Raw genomic sequence first — 19,894 nt, 5'->3', positions numbered from 1 at the left:
CCTGGGAGGACACGTCTATGCTGGAATCATTTAAGTCCTTTTCCAAAATACTTATACAAAGACCCAGAATTCAAGCTTTTCTCACTATGGACTAACAGAAAACACACAGTAAATGGCAATAACCTACAAGGATTTTATGCCGGGTCGTGTTCTAAGTGTTTCACAGGCTTTATCTATTAACGTTGCAGCCACACCCAATGTTGTTTTATTATTATTCCCTGAAACAGTCAGGAAAAGGTCGAGAACTTGCCCGAGGTCACCTAGCTTGCACGTGCAGAGCCAGAATTTGAACATTATGGAACAAACCGGAGACTTAGCATCAGCCATTCAAATCCCAGCTCTCCGGTTACATGCTGTGTGACCTTGGGCAAAATCCTTACCTTCTCTGAGACTCAGTTTTCCTTTCTGCAAAATGGGGTTAGGGATGCAGAGATTCTATGATAATCAAAAGTAACAGCAGGTGTCAGAGTGCTGTAGCAGCACGGGAAGCAGGCAGCCAACAAACTGTATTGTCAGGGTTTTTCACTTGTCACCGTTGCTTAGAGCATGTTGAGAAACTCCAACAGAAGAGAGAAAGTGGAAACAGAAAGTACCCTCTTCTCACCCCCTTTTGGTTGTGGAGCCACATGACTCCTGAGTTTTAAGAGCTCCGAATGCCAGGACCCTGAGAGTTGAGGGTCAGGGCTCAGGAGAGCCAGGGTGGGGGGATCTGAAAGGCACTCAGTCTGTCACACAAACACTGCCGGCTGCTTGCTGTCAGCCGTGCGGAGGAATGGAAGCTTTCTCCACCGACAGCACTTGCTAGCAACTTCCCTCTCTGCGGTTTTTCTCTGTCATTCCCTTGATAAAAGAAGTAGAGCTGCACAAATGTAACCAACTTTCACGAATCTCATCTTCACATAAAAACACCCGCCTTTCAAGAAGTGAGCTGCCTGAAAGAATGATGCAGGATGTACTCTAAACTGGGTCATTCTCCACCCAGAGGGCTCGTGGCTCACTCTCCGTGTGGATCCCCTGAGCCATTGGCTTCGAGTGGCTTCGACAGCCCGGGGAGAGAGAAAAATGGGAAACAGCATGCGATCTACCCCGGCGCCTCCCGAGAGGCCTCTGCCTAGCCCAGAGGGTAAGTCTGGCTTCTTTGGCGAAGACGGGGCAATGCGGGTGCTGACAGCTGTTAAAACAGGGCAGTGGGTACGTTGGGCTTCCTTATACTTGTCTCTCTCGCTTTGCTTGCGTTAACATGTTTGTAGTTAAATGTTAAAAAAAGATCCACAATGGTGTCCTGGAAGGATGCCAAATCACTGGCACTTTGCGATGGACCTTCGAAGCAGCTGGTTCGATCCTTTTATTTTTTTAAATAAATTTATTTATTTATTTTTGGCTGCATTGGGTCCTCGTTGCTGTGCGTGGGCTTCTCATTGTAGTGGCCTCTCCTGTTGCGGAGCATGGGCCCCAGGCACACGGGCCTCAGCAGCTGTGGCTCACAGGCTCCAGAGCACAGGCTCGGCAGCCGTGGCGCACAGGCCCAGCTGCTCCGCGGCATGTGGGATCCTCCTGGACAAGGGATCGAACCTGTGTTCCCCGGGGTTGGCAGGCAGATTCTTAACCACTGTGCTACCAGGGAAGCCCTGATCCTTTTATTTTATAGGTGGTGAAACTGAGGCCCACAAAGCAAATGTAATTTGTATATTAGCTATTGGTAGAGTCAGATTTCCAACCCAGGTGGGTCTGGTTCTGAAAGCTAGGCTCTTTCGTACCATAGCCTGCCAGCTGTGATATAATATTATGATGGGTATATAATACTATCATGAGTATATGATACTATCATGGGTATATGATATTATCGTGGGTATATAATGTTATCAAAGCTCTGCTGGAGTGTTTTCAGTGTAACTTTACGAAGCCAGCCACTAGCCCTAGGAAATCTTCCTGAAAGTAAAGGAATCCTTGTGTCCATTGGTAGGATCACAGGGGACAGGCGTTCTAGGGGGAAGGCACAATGTGATGGGTTAATTGAGGATGACAAGAATCAGCTTTTCCCAGAGATGCCAGGCTGAGACATTCCCCCAAAGCTACAGAGTCTCGTTCAGGGATGGCCCGAGAGCTGACGAGGGGACATCCGCCATGATGATCTAGGCATGTAACATAATGCAAGCATTTATGATATTAGAGATTATAAATTTGAAACTCAAACAATACAAATTAAAAAATAGGAATTTAATTATTAAAATTTCCTTGTAGCTCATGTAAGGCTGAGAGCAAAGCCATCGAGCTCCAGGTTCAGGGGTGCTGGTGGCCACCAACACCCTCTCCTTTATTTCCTAGCAGGACAGTGTGGGTCCACCTGTGGGTCCTTGAGGAGTTAGGAAGGGGATGGTCAGGAGGATGGGTGACCCATCAGTGTCCCCAGGGTGAGTCATGGGGGATTTGGGACACTTGGGCCTCCCGCCTTACATCACAGTACTTGGGGCCTGGTCCCTCCCTCCTAATGGGGGTGACCCCACCTGGTTCCACCATATCCCCTGCAGCACTGAACTGGGTCACGTTCACAGGCACAGACGCCCAGCATGGTGCGTGCCGAGCACAGCTCCCCATGAGCGGAGCGGGGACGGAGCCAGGTGCCATGACGCTACCTGCCACTCACTCCGTGACTTCCGGGGCCCTTCAAAAAGGAGCCGCCTTCTCACTTTTTCCAAAGTGGAGACCCCCAACTTATGCACAGTCTCATGACTCCTCAGATGTCCCCAAGTGACCATGCACAGACCTTCCTGCTCTGTCCCCGGCTCCAGTAAAATGCGGGGCGATTCTAGCAACCCTCCTTTCCAGCTCCTCGATACCCCTCCCAGACAGAAGTGGGGGAAGACAGGAAGAATGTTCCCGGAGGTGGGACCACGTGATTAGCTGGAGCTGTGCCGTGGGCCCCCCGAGAGAGCGGGGGAAGCTTTTCCCTCCGATGCAAAGCTCAGAGCTGTGTGCAGTCCTCCTGCTGCCGTGGGGGAGGACCTGGGCCCCTTCCCTCACCTCCTCCAACCCAGCTCAAGTCTCAGTCTCCTCCTCTGGTCATGGCCACTTCTGGAGGACCGACACTGCCAGGCCAGGGCGCCGGCTCCAGGGCAGGGGAGGCACCGCCCACGAGCCCATCGTGTGTGGTCGCCCCTCCCACGGGGCTGGCGGGGCTGGCAGGGGCGGCATGCTTGAGCAAACCCCATGAAAACACGGGCCTCCAAGGACTTGCCCATTTGCCTTTATTTTCTCAATGCAAATCATCATGAAATAAGTTTCTCTTTTTCCACTGCGTGGGTGGGAGGTCACCTCTAGAGAGGAGGGAGAGGGGTCTCCCCGCCCCTCCGCCCCCTGGTTCGGAGAATTCCCCAGGTCGCACCCAGTGTGTGACCCAGGCACAACCACATCAAGCGCTGGCGGGGGGCGGCTTTTCCACCCCCCGCCCCTGAGAAGTTTCCTTTGCGATCGGTCCTGACTTGATTTCCTCTTTTCTCTGACACCTAGTTGAATAAGGGACAGGTGGTACAGTTGATGCTACATTAATTAGTCTTGATTCAAATGATGTAGAGAATGTGGGTTTTCATGGAACAAGCACCTCTCAGGTAACACTCCTGCTTACTCATTTGACTGGTCTCAAATACCTAGGCGGTCATGCGGGAGTGCATTGCTTTGGGCCAACAAACAATTAGTGCTTCCTCTGACATCAGCCTGAGTGGTGGGCCTGAGGCCCTAGGCCCCGCACAGGGGTCAGCAGGAGGCCAACCTGTGGACTTCTAGACCAACAAGTGTCCTGAGCAGGATTGTGAATGCTTTGGAATATGGGTTTGCCCATCGGTTTTCTCCTAAACTAAGCTTTCAAGAACATTCCTGATTAGTCTGGTTCCCAGAGATGAATATCACAAACCCAGAGAGGTAGCAGGGCTTGATGGAAATAGGGCAGGTCTGGAAGTCAAATGGCCTTGTTGGGCTTCTCGTATTGTCCCCTGGGAGCTACCTGACCACAGGTAAGTCACACAGCCTCCCACGAGGGAGGCTCTCACATGGAGATCAGAGCGATCCCCCCCAGCAGTAATGGCAGCACAAAGCAGCTACCTGATACGTGTGGGTAGAAGAACTTTTTTTTTATTTAACTCCATTTAAGGCTATCTGATTGTACTAGGCTGTGTCTAAATGGCCTTCCCCCCAAAAAAGTTTTAAAGTGATAGAATTGGGGATTCCGTGACTTGTTTCCAAATCATCCCAAACAGCTCATTTTCTCTGCAAATTCTACACATGGTTCAGAAGACTCCTGTTTTGGGCCCGACATAGGCGGTACAAAGTTGAATGAGAGCCAGGGAACTCCCAAGGAGTAGGGAAATAGCATATCTCCACCTTAAAAAGAGCATTCAGTCACATTGCTGTGATCTTTTCCCCTCCCCGTTCCTTATCTTCTTATTGCCCTGGCCGAAAGTGAGATCTCACTGGCAGAGGTGGTGACACAAACCCAGACCCCTTCTGTGCAAGGATGGAAATAATGCTAAACTGTGCATTTACATAGCATCAAGGGTGCTGCCAGGGTGGGTGGAAAGAGGGGCGGGTGGGGCTCTGGGGGAGGAAGAGGGGGCAGGGAACCTCAGAGACAGCAGAATACTTCTCAGAGAGTGGTGCTCAGACCACCTGCCTCCATTCCCTGGGTAATCATCAAAACTGCAGATTCCTGAGCCCCACCCTGGACCTGCTTGTGGGAATCCAGGGGTGGCGGGAGGGAGCCGCACACCTGATTTCGTACAAGCCCCCGGTGCATCTTAAGTCCCCTAAAACTTGCAGACCACAGAGCTACCCCTACACCAGCACACAAGGAGAGAGAGAAAGAGAGAGAAGCCAGCTGTCTCCCTAGTGTCTCTCTGTCCTCATTGGTAACATGGGGGTAATTCGAGTTACTTGGTGCTCGGATGTGCCTGCGCATGCCACGTGCTTTAGACACCCTGGATTCTCACACAGTGCAGGGGTGATCCCGATTATCGTTTCAACTTGGCAGTTGAGGAAACTGAGGGACGAACAGGGTTAGTTACTTGCCCGAGGCCATACGGCTGGGATTTGAAGTCAGTGGCCTGAATCTAGTCCCCGCTCTTCACCCACGCATCACGTGCCTGGAGGGGACAGACTTGCAAGAAGCACATGTGTTTTCTGGAGTGAGAGAGAGCGTGGTCACCAGACTTAATGACACAGACACTCAAGCGCCCTTGTGAGGGACACAGACGGGAACCGTGTCAGATCTTTGACTAGATGCAGGTTTCCCATCCGGTCTCACTTACCCCACTGCTGGTACATACTATGGCTTTAGGTGCAACATGATAATTCAACGTTTATATTGAATGTACAACGTTTGTATACTTAACGGATACCATACAAATTATGATTAGTCCATCAAACCCCTGATTTCACATTGCTTAGGAGGGGACTAAAGGTTTTTTGAAACTGAATTTAACATGAAGAGAAATGCTATTAAGTAAGTGGTAGTGTAGATGGTACTCAGTTGTGACCAGGAGAAGACCAGGTCATCAAGAACGGAGTCTGCGTCCTCTGCTGATAGGTTACCTCGTTCCAAAACGAGGCCCTCAACTTACTGGTTGTGTGTTCTTGGCAAGACTCTCCACCTGGCTGTACTGTCTGAGAGGTCTGCTCAGTCCCATTCTGCCCCATCTGAGTGATGGAGAAGCCAAGAGCTTTCTGGGCCACTGGGTCTCACTTTCCAGCCCGTAATACAGGACCCACAGGTACAAATGGTTCGTGGTAACCAAGAGAACTCAGTAGATCTTCTATCAGGCCAGTCTGCCTAGCCCTGTCTTATTGTTTCGGTGTGTGTTTGGGGGGTGGGGGGTGTATTTCCAGTAAAAGATACTAAAAGTAAGGTCTGCTTTCACCCCTCCCGAGGCCGTGAGTTTGAGCATGACTCAAGGAAATGCAAAAGCAGAAGCTGAACTCACTGGGTTGGTTACTCCTCTCCTGCCGGCGGCACTGAGCTCCTTGTGCCAGCTCTGAAGGCTCCCTCACATCAGCCTTTGTCTCAGTCTGTCAGGGGTCAAGATCAACTGGGAAGAGCCTGGTAACTACGTCTCAAAAAGGCCTGAGTGGCTTAGGCACCCGACTGTGAGCTTGGAAACCCTCATGCTCTCCCCCAGACGTTTTCCTAACATGCCCCCAAGCCTTGGTTCCTTCACCTTTTAAATAAGAATATATGTTCCACAGCATTGTATTGGAGCAAAGGAAGTAAAGAATGGCTGCTTTTGCAAGATGGTTATAAATGGGATCTACTAAAAGGTTTTCAGCATTTTAAAAGAAATGATAATACTACTCTAAGGAATAATAATGCAGAAAAAGGGCCTGTCCTCTTTTGACCACGTAATATTTGTGGCTAGTAAGCTCTGCCTCAGTCTCCTTCCTTTTTTGGATTCATTTCCTATTTTACACTTTTGTGCAGAGTGTTCAATCTGATTCATTTCCGAGTTGAGCTATCACCAATATTTGGTCTCTTGAATTTCATCTTCTGTTCTCAGCAAACGGAGTTTGTTTTTAGAAGATAAGAATATTTTCAAATTTATGGGACTAGAGGCTTTTCAGAATTTAGAACACTACTGGCTGAGACTGGCCTGGATTACGGCATGATAACCCTACCCCGTGCCATAAACATGATACCAGCTGCCACTGATTGAGGCAGGCTCTATACAGACACTTCCTCATGAATCCTAACCCAATCAGATGAAGCCCATTTTGATATTTCCCAGTTTTATACATGAAGAAATCAAGCTCAGATTGGTTAAAAATAAATCTTTCTCCAACTCGCAGAACAACTAAGTTGAGGAGGTGGAATTCAAGCCAGGCCTGATTTATTTCAAAGCCGGTTCTCTCTCCCGAAAATTCTCCCTGGATTCTCTTTTGTCTGCCCTGCACACTATTCTTCACTTAATCTGTTTCCTTATCTTGAGTCTGCCATAATCCCATCTGCTTCCTCTGAGCTCCGCTTCCCTGTATCACTCATTTATCTGACTTAATTCAAAAGCTCTGCTCTCCACAAAGCCAGGGGCTCCAGAAGTCCATAATAGTGTGTTTGAACTTTATGAGCGAACTTAAACTTCCTATCTTGCGTTTATTTCACCGTAGGGACCTAAGCTCAGGGAAGACTTAGCTGGGATCCTGGCCCCCGACCTTGCTTAGAATGGCCGCCCTTCCCACAAAAGTACAAACTGAACTTTCTATCTTCCACTGACTTTGCCTTCTGTTTTTCCAATGCTGGGGAAAAAGGTGATAGGGATGGACCTGAAATCCCTGGCAAATGACCACGCAAAGGCCATAACCTTGAAGCGGAAGCTCCGTTGCAAGATTTTCTCAGCAATGTTTGTTTCATAGCTATAAAAAAAATCATTATTACGAAAATTCCATAGGAAACACAACTCTGTTATTGTAAAATTGAAACTCTCCAGCCCCTTAAGCCTGTTTTCCCCGATTGAAACAATTTTTTTATAATGGGATTTTGTTTTTGTTTCTGTTTTTAGCATTATGAAAAGACGGTTGTTCTGTTTCACAGCCTTACTCTTGAATCAGAGATCAAAGGCCCAGCCCCTCTTGTAGACACACAACGTGTTTCAAGTTTCCATTATCGGCACAGATAAATGCTGTGCCTCTCATTTCCACACTTGTTTTTCAAAAGGGGCTGGTTCTGTGATGACCTCCCCACCCCATGCTGCCTGCTGCAGATCAGGTTCCCTTCTCCTGGACCCTTTAAAACCTTAGCCCAGTAGCACTTTCCAAGGTCCTAGTAGCATGGGGACCTCTTCATTTGGTAAACCTGCCTTGGGCATTCTGGGTGGGACAGGACCGGTGCTGGGCTAGGGGCCACAAGACAGCTCCTCCTGAGGTTCACAGCCATTCCCTGATAGCCACACAAATGCAAAAACACACACAACCCTGGCTAATTGCCTCCAAGGAAAAGCCCAGGGCCCAAGAGGGGGTACAAGAGGAGGGCTGGGCCTCTCCGGAGCATCAGACCAGCCTCCCCTCTGGGAGGTGACTTCTGAGTTGATAGAGGTGGGAAGGATGAGAAAGGGGACAGCAGAGTGTAGTTCAGGCAGAGGGAACAGACTGTTCACAGGCTCTGAGGATGAGGGAACCTGGCTGGCTGAGAAAAGCATACAATGGCCTATCTCACAGCTTCAGAGGCAGTGGAGACCATGTTACTAACTGGTCCTTTCATATTTGGGAGCAATTAGTCCAGGAAGGACAGATTTCCATCATGAAAGCATTTTCCAACCCCTCATTTCCCAGACTAACCCACACCTCAGAGGGGAAAATGGGTCCACTCTCAGAGTGGCAAATCAGCCTCAGAACCGGGGCCGATTTACCGGGCAGCTGGTCAAACCCACTCACTGCCCAGCACCTTCCTAGGGCCCCTACCTAACACCGTATCTGCAATTTCGTGCTCTTTTTCTTAAAGAGGACCTCCAAATGTGTATAGGCTTCGTGTCCCACCAAGTCTGGACCCATCCCTTATTAAAACTCAGGACTCCGGGCTTCAAGCCCAACTGCAGTGCCACCTCTAATTATTGGACTGGGCCAGAGCTACACAAGGGAAGAACTCTTTTTATAGCAAAGCAGAGTGTGGGGAGGCCTCCGCACAGGCTCAGGGAAGGTCAGAGGCCTCACTGTCAGCCCTTCCCCGGCGACTCCACTCCTTCTCATGAGCCCTCCCTGCTTTCACTGACTGTGGCCACCGTGAATCACTTGATTTCCATCTCACTGCCTGTGACTCAGCTTCCCCAAGTGAACAATCTGTCTGAGTGCGCTCTTCCATGGTGATCACTCGTTTCTCATTTATTCTTATTCATCCTCATACTTAAGCTCTCTTTCGACTTAGTCTGATAGGGGACATGTGAGTTGGAGACTACAGGACATGTGGGCTCTAAGGGGCAGGGGCTAGAGGTCCCGCATGAGGGTGTCTGGATCCTAGAAAGTGGCCACCAAGCCTGAGGTGCCCAAGTGCTGGCTGGGGTGAAGGGGGCGGGGAATGACCCCTCCCCCCATTAGTGGCGTATTCTCTAGAATGTGAGCTCCGTGACAGCAGGGAGACTTGGCTTGCTTTGTTCGCCATGCTTGGCCTACAGTAGGTGCTCAATAAATAACCGGCAAATGAATGAATAAATGGTATGTTACCCAGGATTTTGAGTTCAGATGCCCAGCAAGCAGACAGACTGATCAACGCAACATCCCAGCAAACAGTGACTGAATTTGCCAATTTGTAGGATATGCTATTTCCCCAGAGACATAGCCCGATATTCCCCTGCAGCTAAGGGATCCGAATTACGGCAAATCACTAAGGCTGTGAAACAAGGCTTTGTTTAGTGTCAGAACGTGACCTCTCATGCTATCTCTTTATCTGTGGTCTACAGTAAGCTGTAGTCACCTGAACCAGAATGAACGAGAGAGCATGCTTTCCTTTTCAAAACTTCACCAGAATTACTTTCAACATGTGTATGATGAGTACTTAATATTTCTTTCACCTTCCCTCCCCAGCAAAAGTCCCTATTAAGTAGATTCCTGACACGGTACCTTCCATTCTACAAGGAAGAAGGGCTTTGTTGAGCTTCAGAGTTAATATCTCCTGACCCTGGTGGGTCCTCAGAACTCACAGAGCCTAAGCCCAACACCCCAACCCTGATACGTTGCAGACATGGGGCCCACAAGCCCCAAGGAGGGTACCTGAGGTGATGGTAATAAGATGGGATGTTTTCACAGCATCTCATTATTCATGGCTGCTGCTACATACTTTCATCTTATCTCATAAAAAAAATCCTGGAAAGAGGTATTATTAGCCCCATTTTAAAGATGGGAAAATCAAGGCTAGGAGGCATTCTAGGACTTGCCCAAGATTATATGGATCAGTAGACACAGGGGCGGACCATGGAGTCAGATCTTATGACCTCAGCTCAAGGACCTCTGGATTCCCATTTCTCAGATGAGAACGTCAGGGCCAGGGCAGGCTTGATCATGAGAGTAGGTCACCTGACCCTCTGGGTTCCTTCAAGCATCCTGTCTCACCATCCCTGAAGAGAGGAGGATCAGCTGAAAATTGCTGTTTCAAAACAATCAAGTGTCTTTAGCTGAAAAGTCCCCAGGAAGATCTTACCTCTGCCTCTACATCCCCTTTGCCTTTGTTTCCCCAGGACTGGACAGCGACTTCCTGGCTGTGCTGAGTGACTACCCGTCTCCTGACATCAGCCCCCCGATATTCCGCCGTGGGGAGAAACTGCGTGTGATTTCTGAGTGAGTGAGCTTTCCAAAACTTCTACAAAGCCCCCAAAAGAAGAACTCGATTTTGGTGGGAATCATTAGATTTTAGCTATAGCTGTCCATTTCCACATGGGCCCTGGTCCTGTTGTGAGGTGAGAAATTTGGCCCATACAACAGGCCTTAATGCTTAATCCTCCTTAGTGCTGCCAGTACTCTAGAGCCTTCCATGGCTCCCCATTGCCTGATGGATAAAATTTAATTCCTTAACTTGGCTTTTGAGGTGCTTTATGATCCAACGACTTCTTCTTATGTTGGCCTCATCTCCCAGACACAGACAGGGTTGATATTATATATTAGTGCAGACTCAGAAAGAGGACACAGAGGTCTGAAAAAAACTTCTGATGATAAACAGAAAGGTATTGCCTTCTAGCCTGTTGTCTCTCCATGATTTGAAATAGGCTATAAAAGAAATAGGGGCTCTGAGCACCTTTTATTTAGATCCTCATTGATGTAGACATGTGAAACTATCTTGGTTAAATCTCAGGGTCTATTTCAGCATAGCAAACATTTATTTTTAAAAAGCCTCCAACTGTGGAAGATCAGCTGGAAACATCATCTGCTCATCCCTGAAAGGTGGCTATTGCCAACTTGTGGGAAGATTTCCTGTTAGCTCAGAATGGGGGAGATACACTTAAAAACTAAATTTTCATAGGGAGAAATTCCAGTTAACATGGCCATTGACAGACCTTAAAAAAGGAACATCCCAATGTATCCCAGGTTAAATCTGATTACTCTCTTCATTCGTTCATTCACTTTGACACTCCCCTATTCACTCTTTTTTATTTGTTCTTGTCCTTCTAGTGAAGGGGGCTGGTGGAAAGCCATTTCCCTTAGCACTGGTCGAGAGAGCTACATTCCTGGAATATGTGTGGCCAGAGTTTACCATGGGTGAGTACATTTCCAAAATAGCATCAATAAAGCATAATCTTTATGCAAGTGACTCAGACATCTGCATAGAGAGATCCCAGCCTGGGACAGTGGAAAGGAAAGTATTGGTTCGAGAGGGTCACTTCTACTCTCAGCTCAGTCCCTAAGGAATGGTGCGACCTTGGGCTAACCTTCCCCTCTCTGAGACTCGATTTCCTCAATAGTAAGACAAATGATGGACCTTGCAGCTCTAATGCGGTGTTCCTGTAGCAATAAGGATTCAGGAACTGTGACCACAGGATGCAGCAGCCAAAAGTCAGTCTAAGTTCAAACCCTGCCTCTGTCACTTACTGGCTGTGTGACAGTGGGCAAGTTGTTCAACATTCTAAGAATCAGTTTCCTTTCCTCACGCGTCAAATAGAGATCATAGTATAGAATGATAGGAATAATAATATACAGTAATGGGACCAAAGTCTAGGGTTGTTAGGAAAATGAGATAGGATAATACATGGAGATCTCTTGAAACCATGCCTGGCTTTACCATCAGCACTCAATACGTAGTAGCTACATTCTTACCAAATCATATCCAGAACACAGAGAACAGGCTCTGACAAAAATGCTTACGTACCCAACCTGACAAATGGAGAAGTCAAGCAGAAAAGGAGACCCTTTAAATAATCGGGCACAGCAGATGAGAAAGCAAGGACGTTGCTTTCCTCTGCAGTTGTGACATGACGGGTGGCCCTGGTGGCCAGCACATCCAGGCCAGGACAGGTGTGTCTCAGCCCTGCTTCCTTGGTGGGGCCTCGCAAAACTTCCTTAACCTCCTTGAGCCACAGTCTCCTCATCTGTCGAGCTACCAAGGCAAGACCTTGGCATATAGGAAGGGAGAAGGGAACTCCACTTTCCATTTGAGGGATCCAGAAATAACTTCCTTACAGTCAGAGAAGGACTCTGCATGCCACCTGCTCACCTGGGGAAGCAGAGCAAACTGCCTGAATATTTGAAGCATAGAATTCAGCGCAATTCATTGCAGTGTTACTGATTTTGATGATGAATACCCAAAATTGGCTCTGTGCTTAGGATGACAAAGCTGAGCGGAGGTGGGGCAGTAGCTACTATGAGAGTTATGTTCTGAAAGAGAAGTGAGTCATGGAACTCTTCTCATCAGCTGTGTGTCATTGATCCATCCATTCACTTAGCAATCGTGCATGGATACCTTCATGTTGAAGATGTGGCGCTGAATGCTGGCAGGAGCAGGGAGTGAGGAACCCAGATGAATAAGATGTAATCCTGACACTATAGCACTTCCAATCTAGCAGATGCAATAAATGTTCTTAAAATATATAACAGGAAGAGAGGCGTTGCAGCATAGCGGTTATGGAATTCGAAAAATGCATCTCAATTCTAGCTCTATAAGTTGCAACGTGGGTAACTTGGATAAATTACTTAATCGCTCTGACCTGCAGTATCCTCATCGGTGAAAGAGAGATAATACTACCTGTCGTAGGGGGTTAATATGAGGCTTAGATTTCAAGTGCTTAATATGGTATGTGGCCGATAATTAGTATTCATGCATGGCTGTTGTTACTGTCATTGTTTTATTGTCTTCATATTCATAAGTGGAATTTCATGTAAGGACTTGAAAGGATGAATGTCATGTATGCTGCAATAATTAATATGCCATATACTATGGAGACCTAAGGGAATAGTTGAAGTATTTGGCCGAATATGGTGTCATCATGATCTTAGTAACAAAATCTTTCTTGGAGACCAGTACATAAATAAACGGTATGGGATGTTATGCCTGCATGTCTTCTCACACACGGTGCTTCAGGAGCCCTCAGCCAGCCCCGTCAATGGCCCGCTTTCATGCCACAGGGAATGTTAAAGAGTGAGAAACAGCAGAGTGTTAATATTGGTCACAGCATGCACTCATCCAGACGTGTGATTGAAAGCCAGGGCACGTTCATTGAAACAGAGTCAGTTAAAAAAGGATGTACAATTGCTTCCGAGTACACACCAGCCAGCTGCTAACAGCATTTCCTTCCACGCTGAGATCTGGCCCAGCCTGGTCTGAAAAACGAGAAGGGCCCTTCCCTTTAGAACACAGATTCCTTTGTGTCCCGAGCTGCTTTCTAAAGCGTATTCAAAGTGCCCACTCTCCTCTGGAAGGTGAACATTACATTGAAAAGCTGGACTACAGTATTACAACTGCTTTTTTTAATTGTTAAGTGAAAAAAAAGCAAGAAACGTATGGAAATGCATCATGCAATGACAACTGAGTTTAAAGTATCTTGAAAAGAGAAGACAAGGAGGAAATAGAATGAATGCAAGGTGGGGCATCACGTGGTGAAATTAGGCGCCACCATTTTTTTCTTTTTTCTTTCCTCCCTCTCTCCTTCCCCCTCCCTTCCTTCCTTCCTTCCTTCCTCCCTCCCTCCCTCCCTTCCTTCCTTCCTCCCTCCCTCCCTTCCTTCTTTCCTTCCTTTCTCATGTTCATTCATTCATTCACTCACAGATATATACCAAGCTTGATAACCTGGACACAAAGGCAAAACCTCAAATGACAGACACAGTCCCTGCCCCCATGGGTGGAGGAGCCGGGTAGTCAGAGTATCAGGGACATAGACATTAAATAAACTACCAAATAGGTCCCTTATCACATTTTAGGATGCTTTTATATAATACGGAATGGGCACAATGCAGCTGGCATTTGAGAAACAGGATAAGAAAGATGCTTTGTGCATCTCTGTGTCCTAATTATCCAATGTAACACCTGGCTTGCAGTGTGTACTTGGGAATTTTATTTGAAAGATTAAATGAATGAATGAACTGTTGATTGCCTTGCTCTTTTTTTTTTTTTAATTCCAACAGAGGGTTTTATATTAGCTGGACCTGGATCATTTCTGCATCCCTCCTGTCTTTCTTGGGGGAGGGTGTATTCAGGATACTCATGGCTGTCTTTCTTCTCCCCAGCTGGCTGTTTGAGGGGCTGGGCAGAGACAAAGCTGAGGAGCTGCTGCAGCTGCCAGACACGAAGATCGGCTCCTTCATGATCAGGGAGAGTGAGACCAAGAGAGGTGAGCAGCCTCCAATTCATCTTTCCGTACGTGGGTCAGACATGCAGGCTTTGCTCCGGGCTGACTCATTCACTACCTGGCTCAGGTTCCCTCCTCTTATGAGGCATGCAAATCACTCCGGCGCGGTGAGCTCCCAACAGCCCACACACCATCAGTGCGGCCAGCACCGAAGCCGGGGGCAGTGACCTGGGGCGGGGCGGGGGGGGGGGGGGCGTCGCTGGCGCAGGCTCTGACCCACAGCAGGCCTGGCAGACCTGTTGTGTTCTTACTACACAGCAGACCTTCATTCTTAGTCCTGGCTGTGCCCTACAATGAAATCAGGCAGCTTAGAGAATCGGGACCAGCAGATTCACCATGACCTTCACTGTTTTAATTTTCATACATCCTACGCACTAAATAATTCAGTGAAAAAGAAATAGCCGGGCTTCGTCATGGTTCGAAGCAAGGGTCCCGAACTCTAGTTTGGCCTGCGTGAATTACTAAGAAGTCACCTCTTCTCTCTAAGCCTAAGTTACCTGCTTTATAACATGGGATTAATAATAGGAAAATACTTGGCAGGTGTCTGGAATGGCGTATACACTTAAGCTCGCAGAAGCAAAACATTAATAGCCTGGGCTTACTCAGGCTAACTGAGAATTGATATTAACTTCTTAAATATAGAAAATACTTTCAAGGTCTTAGCCTGCTTCCTGTACGTTCGCTATCAAAGAAGAGAAAATGTGGTATGTGAGACTATTTCCCGTGCACTTATTAAGCACCAGAGCTACCTGGTGCCGGATGGAGCCCTCCACCAAAATGGGCACCAGCTTTCCTTTGGGGAAGCAGGGACCACATATATGTGGATTAAAATTTAAAAAAAAGCCAGGAACAGCTTTTCTCTCCAAAACCTGAATAAGCCGGGTAAGAGCAAAAGCAAAGCAAAGGCAAAACTTCCTGTGCAGGTCCCAGGGATCTCCCGAGGCAGGAGACCCAGACTCCGGCATGGCCGGGGCGTGGCGGGGGACGGACCCAGTGTGAGTTGCCAGAGCTGATCTAAAAATAATCAGGCCGAGCTGCGGCCGAGCTGGGGCCCAGGTGGGGGGCCCAGGCCCTGCTCCCTTGGGTATGCAAAGTTCTCTTAAGTTTCCACCTGCTACCCTTGACCTACTCACCATACTTCCAGTCCCTGCTGACATTACCGGAAGACACAGGCTGAACTGACTCACAGGGCGGGCCTGGGACAGAGCGGCGAGGGACGCCCGGCAGAATGCTCGCAGGCCTGCTCTAGGGGGACAAAGTGGGGCTGCCACTTCCAAGCTGTGTGCCTCAGGCTATTTCACGCAGTGCTCGAGCCTCAGTCTCTCCGTCTATATAGTATTTGAGAACAATACCTCCCAGAGTCTTTCTGAGAATCATCAGAGACGTTGCTATGGAATAGCTCAGTACCCAGCCCAGCACATGCAGCAAAAACTCAGCAAGTACAAGTGCCCCTCCATCTCACTGCTTCGCCAGCCTTTTCACTCCTCGAACCTCAGAAGACAGAGCAGGAAGGACTCTTAAACATGACCTAAGCTCAATTCTCTCACTTTCCATTTGGGGAAGTCGAGGCTAAGAGAGGTAGTGGCAGGTGCTCACCCAAAGTTCTACTCTGATTAACCCATCTTGGGTCATTACTCTCATGGTGCTGAAGGAGACAAAACACATTTCATGTTGCCTAGGAATACTCAGAAAAATGTCTTAACTGCCACAGTTCCTAAATTTCTGAGAACACCAAGCATAAGTCAGAGGCAAAACGGACCAGGAAAAGGGGGCATAACTGTAAGGGCCCCTCAACTGTGTGATGGAGGAAAACGACAGCACAAATACCTTGGAGTGTGAACTTGGGAAAGACTCAAGAATGACCGCAGATCCGGGATGTACAGGATGCAATCCAACTCTAGTCATTTCATTTGGTCTAAGGACCCACAAAAGGATGTGGAAGCCCCCAGAATGGTAACTCACAAAGCAAAGACTTATTCCTTGCATTTGAACACCAGCATTGCAACAAGGTTAATGCAACTGGGCTGCTCAAATACTATGCTCCTGGGGTCTCTAAAGAGTGAGCTACAACCAAGCAGACAGGGTTTGAGCAGCCGTTGCTCAAAACACAAAAGCATGTGTCTGGGTACCACCATCATATCACAAGGCTGAGAAGGTCTCTCTGCCTCAGCGGTGGTGGGCTCCTTAGCTGGCGGCCCTTGGGTGGGGACACATGGAATGCCACTGACTCGTCCTTCACTTCCTGCAGGTTTTTATTCGCTCTCGGTTAGACACCGGCAGGTGAAGCATTACCGCATCTTCCGTCTGCCAAACAACTGGTATTACATTTCCCCAAGACTCACCTTCCAGTGCCTGGAGGACCTGGTGAACCACTATTCTGGTAAGAAACACTCCATTGGGACCAATACATGACGCCCCTCTTTTCTAACTGCCCCTACCCCGGGCACTCAGGCTAGGCTGCACACGGGTCACCAAGACATGCCAGGTGGTTTACTTTGCTCTCTTGCCCATCCTGGCTTCTTCATATGCTCTTTTCTTTTTAATTCAGACTGTAAATTTCAGGCTAAAACAGACTGAATGTGAAGGCTGCCTAAGGAAGTAAAATGCAGCCAACCTCAACTTCACCCCCTCTCTACCTGTAAGTGCAACGAATTAGGATGCCCCTACATTCACAACCACAGACAGTCTGCGCTTCCTTAAGTGGACTGTACGCTTGGGCCTCCGGGGCTTTGCTCTGAAATGCCGCTCACTTCCCCTTTTCTGCATGTCAAAATCCTCATCAACCTTCAAGGCCAACAGGAAGCCACTTCCTTGATGAAGCCCTAAGAGTCAGAAAACTAATGGTCTGTTTTCTCTGCTCTCCTAGCATGTCAGGTGTTTTTCTCCCTAGAACTCTGGGCGTCCTGCCCAGTGACCTAGTTAACTGTGTACTGGTCTGTGTTTCCCAACAAGCTCTTAGACACCAGGGATTATACTTTGTTCATCCATACGTCCTCCCTGGGCCCAGGAGAGAAGTCCAAATGTTTCATGCTGACCAGGATGGGGCGCATCCTCCAGGATGGCGGAAGCAGAGTGGGGTTTGATGGAGGCGATGATACAGTGTGCAGAGTTGGAAGAGGACCTTCGTGTTAGATTGGGAAAGGCCTGAATGCCAGGTCAGGAGTTAGAGTTTTATCCTATGGAAAAGGGAGAAATAGTAAAAAGGTGGCTGCATTTCTAAGAGTTGGCTCTGGAACCTTCTTGTGTTCATATCCCAGATCTGGGCAACCTTGGGCTGGCGGTCCACCTTTGTGCCCACATTTCTCCAGATAAGGCAGGTGCTGACTGTTCCTACCACGCGGATGCTGTGAGGTCCGCTGAGTTAGAGCACGGAAAGTGCTGACGAGAGCGCCGGCCACTCAGACGTGGGCTCCTGCTATGTGAGCCACTGTTCCCCGGCCAGGAGGGCTCCCTCCTCCCTGCTTCTGCCTTGTGAAAGGGAGGAAGACAGAAGCTGCTTTCCCTTTGTAAGCATCTTCCCCCTTCTGGGCTCAGGATGTCTGACCCCACACCCTGGCTTCTTTAGGATGTGGGATCTTGAAGGGCATTTCAAGGTGAAAGGAGGAGTCCACGGGGCTGGGTTATCACACCTGGCCTGGGAGAAGTGCAGGTCTGGAAGGAGGAATGGCCGCTATGGAAACCCAGGCCCAGGCTCCGGTATGGGCTCCGTGAGACCGTGGGCAAATACCTTCACTTCTCAGAGCCCCGGATCCCCATTCACGGAAGGTGGATGAGAGCAGCGCCCCCTGCAGGTGGTTGTCATGATTATTGAACACGAAGGTGAACGTAACATGTTTATCACAGCCTGGCACGTGGCGGATGCAAAATAAATGATAACAAATATTACTCCCATGATACCCTGACACCTAGCAGCTTAGCTAAAAATGAAAGAGGAAGGGAGTCCTGGAAACAGTCAGCTTTTACTGATCATGAGTCAAACTTGGTTGTGGTATTTGGCTTTTAATAAGGATCTTCTGAGAGGTGTGGTGACCATAAGTTTTGCATAGACAAAAGCAAACATGAAAAGGATGCTGGCCCAGCAAAGATTTTTATGGACCAGGAGGTCCACACGGCTTCCAGGTCGCAGACGCTCGAGGATCTCACGCCAGCGCAGAAGCAGCGCCTTCCAAAAATGCACCCCTGGCCATCGCATCAGCATAGGGATCGCAGTCAGCAGTCACCTCTGCGAATGACTGAAAAGGGTCTGGATGGAGGCCTGAAAGGCTTCCGGTGCCTTCAGGACCTCAAGGTGGGAATAATGTGGCCAATTTATGTCCCACCAGGTTCTTCCTAAAGGCGCAGAATCAGAGAAGATGTGCGCTAAGCGACGTGAACAGACAATTTTGTTTTATGAGTTACTTATATTTATTATCCTGTGCTCTTGGGAAAATTATTTAATATCTCAGAGCCTCAGTTTCTGCATCTATAAAATGGGGATTAAAATGCCTCATAGGATTATTGTTAGGACCAAAAAAAATAATGCCTGTGAACTGGCTGTGATCCTGACCCCAGGGGCCTTGTTTTCTTCATTCCCCAAATGGATGTAACAGTACTGATGGCCCAGAGTAGCTCGGGGTTCCCTGAGCTGGCACATGCCACGCTCGCCCAGCACCGGGCTCAGCCTACGTGCTCAGAAGCGTTCGTCCTCTTCTTCTTTGCCAGAATGTATTTCTCAGCCTAAGTGTTAACCTTGCTAAGGAAGGAGGTTCCCCCACCTGTGCTATCTCCTGCAGCTGGTTTCTTTTGTCTTTGTGTCTGACTCAGTCTCCTTTGCCTCCTAATCTGGGAGGGCGTTTCAATTTCCAACCTGTGACAGGTAATTATTGCAGATTCACATCCAGTTAAGCTCCCTGTAACCTCAGGGTCCAATCTCACATTTCTCAGTGTGAGCCAGTGTGGGCGGACAGTTGAGTTCACGGGGAAAATCACATGGAGACGCAGCATTGTTGACTGCCACCCTCTGACAGCCTGGGCTTGCTTCTTCAGCTACCATTACCTTTTGTTCTTCGGCAAGGACACCCCAAGAGCTGCATCAATAAGCTGGGAGGTGGAGCCTGCCTTAGGGGCGATGAGCTTCCTAAACCCTGGTGATTTATGTGCTCGGGGCTGGGGTGGCGTTGTCCTGAGAGGCCAGTGGCAGCTCACATCCTTGGCCACCTCATCTCCCCCAGGACGTGAGACCCACTGCGCTCTTCGGCCTCAATAGGGCCACACAGAATCTCCTCTGTCTGTAAGAACACCTGAGCCCAGCAGGCTCGAGTCTTTCTCATGATGTCGTGGGCTACGGGAAGGCTTCGAAGAGACGGAGGCTCTACCTTAAAGCTCCTGGAAAGATGGGGGACCATGGAAACTCAGCTATGTCCTACTAGCAGAGGGATAAGAGGAAAGGATTTATTTAATTTTCATCCTCTTTGTATCTAGGGTAGAGAAGAGAGATGTTTCTTCCTTTTTTTCTTCGTCCATTTTCTCCATTTGCCTTTTATCTTTTTTCTCCTCCTATTTCTGTATCTTTTATCCTTTTTGTTCTGTCTTTGCTTCTTCCCCTCCCTCCCTCTCTCTAC

General features: G+C 48.5%; 2 protein-coding genes across 4 annotated transcripts in view; one reads left to right on the top strand and one right to left on the bottom strand.

The window, feature by feature from the left end:
- Positions 1-19,894, bottom strand: part of TG (thyroglobulin) — a 241,822-nt gene that overhangs the window by 67,163 nt on the left and 154,765 nt on the right. The window lies entirely within an intron of this gene.
- SLA (Src like adaptor) overlaps positions 1-19,894 on the top strand; it is an 83,712-nt gene that overhangs the window by 60,018 nt on the left and 3,800 nt on the right. For 2 of the 3 annotated variants that reach the window (XM_060287387.2, XM_030875855.2), the window contains exons 3-7: positions 983-1,123; positions 10,200-10,299; positions 11,128-11,214; positions 14,173-14,276; positions 16,543-16,674. In XM_060287387.2, coding sequence (XP_060143370.1) covers positions 1,063-1,123; positions 10,200-10,299; positions 11,128-11,214; positions 14,173-14,276; positions 16,543-16,674 — 484 coding nt within the window. In that variant the 5' untranslated portion in view covers positions 983-1,062. The remainder of the gene's footprint in view (positions 1-982; positions 1,124-10,199; positions 10,300-11,127; positions 11,215-14,172; positions 14,277-16,542; positions 16,675-19,894) is intronic. The other variant, XM_030875857.2, reaches the window with a different exon arrangement.

This window comes from Globicephala melas, chromosome 17 (assembly GCF_963455315.2).
Source record: "Globicephala melas chromosome 17, mGloMel1.2, whole genome shotgun sequence".
Lineage (NCBI taxonomy): Eukaryota > Metazoa > Chordata > Mammalia > Artiodactyla > Delphinidae > Globicephala > Globicephala melas.
Note: the sequence above shows the minus strand (reverse complement) of the source record. Positions and strands in the feature narration are given on the sequence as shown.